This window comes from Macaca thibetana, chromosome 12 (assembly GCF_024542745.1).
Source record: "Macaca thibetana thibetana isolate TM-01 chromosome 12, ASM2454274v1, whole genome shotgun sequence".
In the NCBI taxonomy this organism is placed as follows: Eukaryota; Metazoa; Chordata; class Mammalia; order Primates; family Cercopithecidae; genus Macaca; species Macaca thibetana.
This window is the reverse complement of record NC_065589.1, coordinates 27,701,342-27,713,602: the sequence shown is the minus strand read 5'-3', so window position 1 is coordinate 27,713,602 and position 12,261 is coordinate 27,701,342. Positions and strand designations below refer to the sequence as shown.

At 36.3% G+C, this 12,261-nt stretch overlaps 1 protein-coding gene and 1 long non-coding RNA gene across 2 annotated transcripts in view; one reads left to right on the top strand and one right to left on the bottom strand.

Annotated features, from left to right (window-relative positions):
* Nucleotides 1-1,090, top strand: part of LOC126932467 (uncharacterized) — a 158,505-nt gene extending 157,415 nt beyond the window's left edge. The window contains exon 4 of the long non-coding RNA XR_007718197.1: nt 1-1,090. This exon is cut by the window's left edge and continues 704 nt beyond it. This is a non-coding gene — a long non-coding RNA (uncharacterized LOC126932467).
* ABCA12 (ATP binding cassette subfamily A member 12) overlaps nt 1-12,261 on the bottom strand; it is a 308,829-nt gene that overhangs the window by 31,900 nt on the left and 264,668 nt on the right. The window contains exons 38-40 of the mRNA XM_050751315.1: nt 8,399-8,526; nt 6,841-6,928; nt 4,307-4,412 (exon numbers count right to left, since the gene is read on the bottom strand). Of these exons, the coding sequence (XP_050607272.1) occupies nt 4,307-4,412; nt 6,841-6,928; nt 8,399-8,526 (322 nt within the window). The remainder of the gene's footprint in view (nt 1-4,306; nt 4,413-6,840; nt 6,929-8,398; nt 8,527-12,261) is intronic.

The window sequence follows — 12,261 nt, the reverse complement described above, 5'->3', positions numbered from 1 at the left end:
TTTCAGAAAATTAACAAAGATATTCAGGACCGGAATTCAGCTCTGGATCAAATAGACCTGATATCTACAGAACTTTCCACCCAGAAACAACAGAATGTACATTTTTCTCATCACCACATGGCACTTACTCTAAAATTGATCACATAATCAGAAGTAAAACACTCCTCAGTAAATTAAAAAGAACTGAAATCATAACAGTCTCTCAGACTACAAGGCAATTAGATTAGAACTCAAGATTAGGAAATTCAGTCAAAACCACACAACTACATGGAAATTGAACAACCTTCTCCAGAATGACTCTTGGGTAAATAATGAAATTAAGGCAGAAATCAAGAAGTTCTTTGAAACTAATGAGAAAAAGAGAGAATGTACCAGAATCTCTGGGAAGCAGCTAAAATAGTGTTAAGAGGAAAATTTATAGCATTAAATGCCCACATCAAACAGCTAAACATCTAGGTCTCAAGTTAACAACCTAACATCTTAACTAAAATAACTTAGAGAACCAAGAGCAAATAAACCCCAAACCTAGCAGAAGACAAGAAATAACCAAGATCAGAGCTGAACTGAAGGAGACAGAGACACAAAAAGTCCTTTAAAAAATCAACAAATCCAGGAGCTGTTTTTTGGAAACATTAATGAAATAGACAACTAGCTAGACTAACAAATAAGAAAAGAGAGAAGAATCAAATAAACACAATCAGAAATGATAAGGGGGATATTACCACTGACCCCACAGAAATACAAACAACCATCAGAGAATACTATGAACACCTCTATGCAAGTAAACTAGAAAATGTAGAAGAAACGGATAAATTTCTGGACACACATACCCTCCCAAGACTGAACCAGGAAGAAATCGAATCCCTAAATAAACCAATAACAAGTTTTGAAATTGAGGGAGTAATAAAAAACCTACCAACCAAAAAGAGCCCAGGACCAGATGGATTCACAGCTGAATTCTACCAGAGTATAAAGAAGAGCTGATACAATTTCTACTGAAATTATTCCAAACAATTGAAAAGGAGAGACTCCTCCCTAACTAATTCTATGAGGCCAGCATCATCTTGATACCAAAACCTGGCAGAAATACAAAAAAAAAAGAAAAAGAGGCTGGGCGTGATGGCTCACACCTGTAATCCCAGCACTTTGGGAGCTCAAGGTGGGTAGATCACCTGAAGTCAGGAGTTTGAGACCAGCCTGCCCAACATGGTGAAACCCTGTCTCTAATAAAAATACAAAAAATTAGCCAGGCATGTGGCAGGCACCTGTAATCCCAGCTACTTGGGAGGCTGGGGCAGGAGAATTGCTTAACCACAGAGGCAGAGACTGCAGTGAGCTGAGATTGTGCCACTGCACTCCAGCCTGGGCAACAGAGCGAGACTCTGCCTCAAAAAAAAAAAAAAAAAAAAAGCTTCAGGTGAACATCCTTGATGAACATCAATGCAAAAATTCTCAATAAAACACTGGTAAACTGAATCCAGTAGCACATCAAAAAGTTTATCCACTACAATCAAATTCGCTTTCATCCCGAGGATGCAAGGTTGGTTCAACATATACAAATCAATAAATATGATTTATCACATAAACAGAACTAAAGACAAAAACTACAAGGCTATCTCAATAGACACAGAGAAGGCATTTGATAAAATTCAACATCCCTTTTGTTAAAAATTCAAACTAGGTATTAAAGGAACATACCTCAAAATAATAAGAGACATATAAGGCAAACCCACAGACAATAATATACTGAATGGGCAAAAGCTGGAAGCATTCCCCCTGAAAACTGGCACAAGACAAGGATATGCTCTCTCACCACTCCTATTCAACATGGTATTGGAAGTTTTGGCCAGAGCAATCAGGCAAGAGAAAGAAATAAAGGTATTCAAATAGGAAGAGAGAAAGTCAAATTATCTTTGTTTGCAGATGACATGATCCTATATCTAGAAAACCCCATTGTCCCAGCCCAAAAGTTTCTTAAGCTAGGATAAGCAGCTTCAGCAAAATCTCAGGAGACAAAATCAATGTGCAAAAATTGCTAGCATTCCTATATACCAACAATAGGCAAGCAGAGAGCCAAATCATGAATGAACTCTCATTCACAATTGCTACAAAAAGAATAAAATACCTAGGAATACAGCTAACAAAGGAAGTGAAGGACCTCTTCAAGAGAACAACAAACCACTGCTCAAAGCAATCAGAGAGAACACAAACAAATGAAAAAACATTCCATGCTCATGGATAGGAAGAATCAATATCATGAAAATGGCCATACTGCCCAAAGTAATTTACAGATTCAATGCTATTCCCATTAAACTACCATTGACATTCTTCACAGAATTAGAAAAAAATTTTTAAATTCATATGGAACCAAAAAAGAGACAGAATAGCTAAGACAATCCTAAGCAAAAAGAACAAAGCTGGAGGCATCACACTATCCAACTTCAAACTATACTACAAGGCTATAGTAATCAAAAAAGCATGGTACTGATACAAGAACACACACATAGACCAATAGAACAGAATAGAGAACTCAGAAATAAGACCAACATACCTACAACCATCTGATCTCTGACAAACCTGACAAAAACCAACAATGGGGAAAAAGATTCCCTATTTAATAAATGATGCTGGGAGAACTGGCTAGCCATATGCAGAAAATTGAAACTGGACCCATTTCTTACACCATATTCAAAAATTAACTCGAGATGGATTAAATACTTAAATGTAAAACCCAAAACTATAAAAACCCTAGAAGAAGATCTAGGCAATACCATTCAGGACATAGGCACAGGCAAAAATTTCATGATGAAAATGCCAAAAACAAAGCAATTGCAACAAAAGCAAAATTTGTCAAATGGGATCTAATTAAACCAAAGAGCTTCTGCACAGAAAAGGAAACTATCATCAGAGTGAACAGACAACCTACCAAATGGGAGAAAAATTTTGCCATCTATCTGTCTGACAAACGTCTAATATCCAGAGTCTATAAAGAACTTAAATTTACTGGGGAGAAAAAAAAAAAACATTAAAAAGTGGGCAAAGAACATGAACAGACACTTCTAAAAAGAAGACATACATGCAACCAACAAACATATGAAAAAAAGTTCAACATCACTGATCATTAGGGAAATATAAATCAAAACCACAATGAGATACCATCTCAAAATAGTCAGAATGGCTATTAGTAAAAAGTCAAAAAACAATAGATGCTGGCAAGGTTGCAGAGAAAAAGGAGAGCTTTTACACTGTTGGTAAGAATGTAAATTAGTTCAACCATTGTGGAAGACAGTATGGTGATTCCTCAGAGATCAAGAGGCAGAAATACCATTTCACCCAACAGTCTTATTACTACATATATACCAAAAGGAATATAAATAATTTTGTTATAAAGATACATGCACATATATGTTCACTGCAGCACTATTCACAATAGCAAAGACATAGAATCAACCTAAATGTCCATCAATGATAGACTGGATAAATAAAATGTGATACATATACATCATGGAATACTATGCAGCCATAAAAAGGAATGAGATCATGTCCTTTGCAGAGAGAGGGATGGAGCTGGAAGCCATTATCCTCAAGAAACTAATGTAGGAACAGAAAACCAAACACTGCACATTCTCACGTATAAGTGGGAGCTGAATGGTGAGAACACATGGACACACGGTGGGGAACAATACATACTGGGGCCTGTCAGAGTGCAGAGGATGGAAGGAGGGAGAGCATCAGGAAGAATAGCTAATGGATGCTGGGCTTAATACCTAGGTGATGGGTTGATCTGTGCAGAAAACCACCATGGCACATATTTACCTATGTAACAAACCTACACATCTGGTACATGTACCCCTGAACTTAAAATAAAAGTTGAAGAAAAATAACAATAAAATAAACAAGTAACCACTAACATATGTCAAAAAAGAAAGTTTTGTCATCATGTTTAGATTTGTGAACATTTGTAAACATTAATTGTTTTTAAAAATTGTTTAGCCTGTAGACAAGCACATCGTTTAAAAATATTTTTCTATGAGCTATATCTACTTGGTTCACAGCAGACATGCACATGAAGTCAGCATTATTATCCTGATTTGATAAATGAGAAAACTAAATTAACCCAAAGTTAAGAGGATTATTCAGAATGTTCCATCTGGCGGTAGTTACTACTTCTAAACTCCTTTTAAAGACCTGTGATTTAGATACCATAAAATACCTGCCACTGTGAAGAAACAGGATATAAAGTGCATTTTTATACGGAGAGTAACAAAAGTTGCAATACAAGACACTTTTGCATTAGTAACTTTACCATGTCGGGCAGCATCGTATTTTGACATGTTAACTCGCAGAAGGAAATTATTCAGGCTGTTGAGGTAAGCTGGAAGGGAGTGATAGCCTTCTGGATCATACCATACCTATTAAATTCCAAAAGAAGGCAAGATCAATATTGCATTCAAATAAATGAGGCTGTCTTAACATCTGACAGGCTATCTTATTTATATTTAAAATAAGAGCATCAATTTTCCAATAATTTATTTTATCTTGGAAGATTATGCACTGTTCTCTAGAGTATTGACCATAGGCCTATAAATTTCCAATTTGGAAACAGGCAGAAATTGGGAAGAGAGTTGTTCTGTGGACAGCACTAAGTTATTAGTTATTCAGGATCTCTTCTAGGCAAAGCTTGAAATAAACTGGAGAAATCATTATCCACATCCCTGTGGCAGATCCATGGGATTCTGAGACTAGAACTAAAGTAACCTGACTGTCAATAATGGTAATAAAAACTAATAGAATAGACCAAGCTGGAGAAATAAATAAAATACACATACATTGTGTCCTTAGCATAAGATTAAAAACCTTGAAATTCCTAGCCGGGCGCGGTGGCTCACGCCTGTAATCCCAGCACTTTGGGAGGCCGAGGCGGGCGGATCACAAGGTCAGGAGATCGAGACCACGGTGAAACCCCGTCTCTACTAAAAATACAAAAAATTAGCCGGGCGCGGTTGTGGGCGCCTGTAGTCCCAGCTACTCGGGAGGCTGAGGCAGGAGAATGGCGTGAACCCGGGAGGCGGAGCTTGCAGTGAGCCGAGATCGCGCCACTGCACTCCAGCCTGGGCGACAGAGCGAGACTCCGTCTCAAAAAAAAAAAAAAAAAAAAAAAAAAAACCTTGAAATTCCTCCACTAATTTATTTTTTATTTTTTACTTTTTTTTATTTATTTATTTATTTATTTATTTATTTATTTATTTATTTGGAGATGGCGTCTCGCTTTGTCGCCCAGGCTTGAGTGAAGTGGCGCGATCTCGGCTCACTGCAAGCTCCGCCTCCCGGGTTCACGCCATTCTCCTGCACAGCCTCCAAGTAGCTGGGGCTACAGGCGCCCACCACTGCGTCCGGCTTTTTTTTTTTGGTATTTGTATTTTTAGTAGAGACGGGGTTTCGCCATGTTAGCCAGGATGGTCTCGATCTCCTGACCTCATGATCCGCCCACCTCGGCCTCCCAAGGTGCTGGGATTACAGGCGTGAGCCACCGCACCAGGCTTCCTCCACTAATTTTTGATTCCGAATTATAACCTACAAAACGGGGTGTGATTTTACATACTATGTCAAAAATAGATTTAATATACTGATGAACCTCAATTCAAGAAACCGAATTAATAATTCAAAATGGCACAGTTGATTTGGAGAGAAATGATTTTATATTAGAAATTCCCATGTTTATGCAAAAATATTTACTCTGTGTGTGGAGAGAGAAGAGAGGAAGAAACGGAAGGCACTGAAATCCCCAGCACCACTATTTACTTTCTATATGATTTACTGTAAAAATCAGCTAAAATAGGCTCAGTAATATTTATCACACAGGGATGCTGTGAGGAGAAAATTAGGTAGTTTGTGTAAAAGATGATACTAGTGGTTGGCACATAATAGTCACGAAATGGACATTAGTTTCCGCACTTTCCCAAAGACTGTGTATGTCTCTTAGTACCAGATGAGAAATATGTGAAGACAACTTTAAATCCCTATGAGTACCATTGATCACATAGGTAAGAATATGCGTTTTATCCCGTGACTCTATCTCATTTTAGGTATAATCTAAAAGGAAAAATACGTGAGCAGAATTATTTATCTCCATTAAATTCGGTTAAGTTTCCAGGTTCTTTAAGAAGCAAAGGTAAACAACATGCATTTTCATTCTCTAAACAGTTATGACATATATACTATTGAAAAGTGCAGGTCATAAATACATAGTGTTACCTCTGAAGGAAGTACATCCCTTAAACCATCACACAGATTGAGAAATAAGAATTGCCAGCCTCCAGAACGCCTTTTCCCTGACCCTCCATGTCCTTCCAAATCCTAATACCCTCCCTTTCCCCTAAACAAATGGTTGAGTTTTGCCTATAAACTCTCAAAGTTTACAGTAAATGTAATCATAGTCAGTGTATTCCTTTTTGTCTTTTCTTTTCCTTATTGATAATGTTTGGGAGATTTAACTTCCTTGTTATATGGAGCTGAGTTCTTTCATGTCCATTGCTGAAAGTTTTATTGAATGAATATGAAACAGTTTATTTCTATATTCTGCATGTGGGTATTTTGGGTTGCGTTTTTGGCTATTATGAGAAATGCTACTATGTATACACATGTGTACATGTGTCCTGATGCTAATGTGTACATGTTTCCCTATGGCACATACACAGATTTGGAACCACTGTGCCCTGGGTTATGCACAATGCCAAATCGATTGTACCCATGTTTTGTTTTCACTTCATGAAAATGCTTAAACATATCAATTTCACTTTCTCATTTGTATGACATTCCAGAAAAAAGAACAAAATTTACCTTGGCAAGTGTTCTATTGGCAGGGACTCCTGTTATATCAAAACGAAGGTCTTTTGTCAAAGGCAGCCCAAAACTCCAACCTCCATATCTACAGAGAGTAATAAAAATGTATCTTTGGTTTAGTGGAGAAAATCTTCTTAAATAGATCTAAAATACTTAACAAGGAGCTCAACATTTTTTTCTGTTAGGAACACATTTACAGTATAAAACGAATACTACCTGACAAATATTTTACATTTTTATCAATTCTTTTTATCGTGTTTCAGTCTCAAGTGTACATTATAACTAGAGGCAATAAGTTCTTCTAAACAATTGCATATGTGTAGTAGTCATCCTGAAAATGAGTGACATATAATGTAATCAAGTTCTCCATCTTAACTGACCCATGCACTATCTCAAATATCTTAATATTTTAGTACTCAAATATTCCTTTTAGATAATTAATACTGAAGTGATATAATATCAGTTCATATCTTTTTTCAAATGGCTCAATTTCTTCTATATAACAAATTTTCCCCTATATTGTCCCCAGATATTATACATACATTTTTTTTCCTGAATATTTGAGGGCAAGTTGGGTCTATTTAACTGCTTGTCAATTCATGGTATAAAAATGAAAAGTTGATTTTTAAAATGCAAGTAGTGATTTTAAGAATAGGTTAATTTAACTGCCTACCAAATTAAGGTCAGATTAAATAAATAATGGTGCAATCACACTAGATAGTCACTAATCTTGTGACTATCATCCTAAATGTAATGCTATAGAGCTATATATTTTTGACATGCAAATAACATCATAGTATGTCATTCACTTTTTTTAAAGGCAGATTTTAAGATAGTTGGTTTATAATAAAACCCACTTTGTTAAAAATATTCACATGTATATCTGTGACAAGGAAACTTCTGGAAGGATATAAACCGAAATATCAATAGTGCTTATATCTGTGTGGAGAAATAATATTCTTTTTCTTCTTTTTGCTTATCTGTAGTTTCTAATTATTTTTTACAATGAATATTAATCATGGATATATATTGAGAAACAAAGGAGGGAAGAGATGAAAGAAAGAAGAAAATGGCAGCAATTGAAGGCCTACCAACTTTGTGTCTATGATAAATGCTTAGGTGGCTTAAGTACAAGCCCATTTCGTTGCTACACATGAACAACACATTTTGTCCACATGCAGATATCACACTCTTAAGTTTTGAGATATTCATATTGGAACTGAGGCCAGTTGTCATCAAAAGTCATGCCTTAAACCTCTCCAAGTTGGTACGCGCCAGTCAATAACTTCTCTTTGACTTCAAGGAAAAACAAATGTACAAATTTAACATTACATTTTTGAGGCCTAAAATAACCAATGGTTTTCAGTTTGCTCAAATAAATCTTAATTTAGAGTCATTATTTACATTTCAATATATAAGGTTGTTTAAATAAAACTGAGAATTTAACCATGTAAAATGTAAACAATAGAAATTTATATCTATTGTCTCTAGTTTAGAAGGCAGCTACCATTAAAATTAGAAAGCAATTAAATAGGTTATAAACAGAGTATTTTACCTTTTTTGGACAAACTCGTTTGCAGTTGATATAAGATAATTTTCCATTCGTTGCCCAGTGAGGTTATAAATTACTTGGGATGAGTAAGTTCTTCTGTGAGGTGGGGAATAGTTAAATTTAGGACATTCCTGGAAAATGAAGTTAAAAATGAATTTTTTCTGGCCAATGCTGTGCAAGTTAAATAGACAATGTCAAGGAGCTTCAGCCTCATGATTTGTCTATTACTGCAACTGGTAGAATGTGATAAGACTGTCCTTTGACTCTAAAGAGCTTTGAAAAAGAAGTCATCTCACCTACGCAAGAAATTAGAACAAATAGTTATTAGTCATGTAGAGCAAATCCCTATGTTTAGGACTCACTTAAAGGCCTGAAAGAACACAAGTTAACGAATGTGTGATATTTCCTTCACTGTGCTGAGGCTTAATATGTTTGGACAATAATGTTAAACATTAAGATGATAAAATTTCCTCAATAATTCTTGGGGAAGGAAAAAAAAGTTGGCCACAAATTGAAAACATAACACTTTTCAAGGATTGATAGCAGTGGATGAAAGGTGTATGATACATTAGTTTTAGGTATGTAACGTAAGAGTCAGAGCTTAGTTATATGTATATTAGTTAATATTATATATGTATATGTGTGTGTATATATATATTAATTTTATATATATAAACTTTTAGTTTGGAATTATTTTAGATTTACAGAAAAGTCACAAAGCTAGTGGAGGGTTCCTGTGTACCCTGGTTACTTTCCCTTGTGGGTACTTATATTACCAAGTATATTTGTTTAGAGCTTAGTTTAACCATTTATATTTATGCTTGTAACTTTCTGTACTTCCTGATAACTTAATTTTCAGTGTAGCTTCTCATGCTTCCTTGCAATGAAGTTTAGTTTGGGAAAAGTCTAGCACTTTTTTATAGTGCCACCTGTATGTATATCTCAAGAACATAAAGTTCCAGCTTGCTCTAAAAAATCGGTGCTGGATTTTATCTTATATCAAGTTATATTAACATGAAGATCGCATTCCAGAATGACACTGCTTTCACAAATAATTAAAAGAGAATACTCTTATGTATTCAGTATAATTTTTAAATTATACTATACGTAGAGAAATGCACATGTATTATCTGTACTACCTGATAAATTTTGACAAACTGACACACCTGTGGAACCAGTCACCAACAAACAAGACACAGAACAGGACCAATACCCCAGAAGCCCCCTCATCACACTCCCTGCAAATCACTATCCCTCCCAAAGTAACAGACACAGATTAGTTTTGCCTATTTTTATATTTTATATTAATGGAATAGTATAAATGTGTTTTCTTGTGTCTGTTTTCACTCATTTTTTTTTTTTTTTTTTTTTTTTTTTTTGAGACGGAGTCTGGCTCTGTCGCCCAGGCTGGAGTGCAGTGGCGCGATCTCGGCTCACTGCAAGCTCCGCCTCCCGGGTTCACGCCATTCTCCTGCCTCAGCCTCCCGAGTAGCTGGGACTACAGGCGCCCACAACCGCGCCCGGCTAATTTTTTGTATTTTTAGTAGAGACGGGGTTTCACCGTGGTCTCGATCTCCTGACCTTGTGATCCGCCCGCCTCGGCCTCCCAAAGTGCTGGGATTACAGGCGTGAGCCACCGCGCCCGGCCTTCACTCATTATTATGAGAATCTTCCATATGTATAGTGGTAGATCAATCATTCTCATTTTGTACATATACTACTGTGGAAATATATTTGACATTACCTATTCTGTTAGTGGGCATTATTCACATTTCTGATGGGTATACAGTAAGAGTGGAATTGCAGGTCCCACAGGTGTGCAAATTTTTAGCATTAGGATATATTGCCAAGTAGTTTTAAAAACTGTTTGCACAAAATTAAATTCCCAGAGCAGAGTATGAGAGTTCTGGCTGCTGCATATTTTTGTTAACACTTAGAATTTTTCCTTTTCTTCATTTTAGCCATTCTGGTGAGTGTGGAGTGGTATTGCATTGTGGCTTAAATTTGTATTTCCCTGATGACTACCTTTTCATATATTTATTGGCCATTTGGATATGCTCTTTGTACAGTGTCTCATGTTTGTTGCTAAGTTTTCTGTTGTCTTATTTATCTTTTTCTCATTGATTTGCAGTTCTTTATATACACATTTATTCTGGATACGAGTCCTTTGTTGTATATTGTGAATATCATTCTCTACTCTGCAGATTTCCTTTTTACTCTCTTAATCTTTTGATGTATATGCAGTATAATTTTTTTCCCTCTCAAAAAACTTAGTACTTTATTCATATTGTACATCTGGTATACAGAGCATCAATTATGCAAAGTGACCTCATTGTTATTAAATAGTTGGAAATAGATTTAGGGATGTTAATTAAATGACAAAATTGGTTGGAAAAAATTGAAGATCTGCTGAATTTTTAATGTACTTTAATTTATTTATTTTGAGACAGGGACTCTCTCTGTCATCCAGGCTAGAGTGCTATGGTGCAATCACAGCACTGCAACCTTGACCTCATGGGCTCAAGCCATCCTCCCACTTCAGCCCCACCAAGTAGCTGGGACTACAGGTGCACACCACTACACCCAGCTAATTTTTAAATTCTTTGTAGAGATGAGGTCTCACTATGTTGCCCAGGCTGGTCTCGAACTCCTGGGCTCAAGCAATTCTCCTACCTCCCAAAGTACTGGGATTACAGGCATGAGCCACTGCACCTGGCCTAGATTTTTTAGATTAATAAAAACTATACAGATTTCAATTTTACATATTAAGTTAGGTAACTTTTATTGTGAACTAAAGAAATACATAAAGCACTTCTGAAGTTAGCTAAATGAGATAAAGGATTTTAAAACTTTTAATACTGGGTTAAGACTAATTTTTTTTTCCACCCAGGCTGGAGTGCAGTGGTACAGCCTTGAACTCCTAAGGCTCACGCCATCCTCTCACCTCAGCCTCCTGAGTAGCTGGGACCACAGACGCGTGCCACCATGCCCAGCAAATTTTATTTTACTTTTTGTATTTTTGGTAGAGATGGGGTTTCACCATGTTGCCCAGGCTGATCTTGAACTCCTGAGCTCAAGCAATCCACTAGCCTCAGCCTCCCAATGTGCTGGGATTACAGGCTTGAGCCATCACACCTGGCCAAGACTAATTTTTAAATATGCAGGGATTCCAAAAGATTCTTATTGGGTCCCAACTCCTACTGTTAGTAACTATTTTGCATAAGAACGCCAAAATGGGTTGCATTCACTGAAGATATTTTCATTATAAAATATTATACCAAGACACTTCAGTGTACAACCGTATGTCACTCTGAAGAAAATATTGCAAGAAATTTAGTTGGCAATATAGTAACTAGTAGAAACTAATAGTGACTTTTTTCTTCGACAATTTTGAACTTCTCTAGCGAATCTGGTTCTCGTGAAAGTGTGGTGAACTGATAGGCTTAGAAAACTAAGGTCTGCATCTATAGAATACAGACGGAGTAAGTGATGAATAATTTTTTCCTGTTTTTTTCAGGAAATGATTTTTTTTTCCTGAAGCCTGGAGGTGTTGCTTAGAGACATATGGAGTTCTGTTCTAGACTTATACATTATTGACTTCCAAGCCGACCACTATAGTGGCAGTCTTGCTATATTTCAAATATGACAGTTATGGTCGCATTTTTTTTTTCATGTGAAACATAGAGCCTTCTACTTAGTTCTAAATTGAGACCAAAAATTCATTTTCGGTTGGTTTCCACAAAGACCATCATAGAATTACCTACCTTTGGAAATTGGTCCTGTGATGGATTTAAAACAGTAAGCTGATGTTCAAAGTCAATATTTTTGAGTTGCCCAGATCCATATTTCTGAGCTGCTAGCTTCCA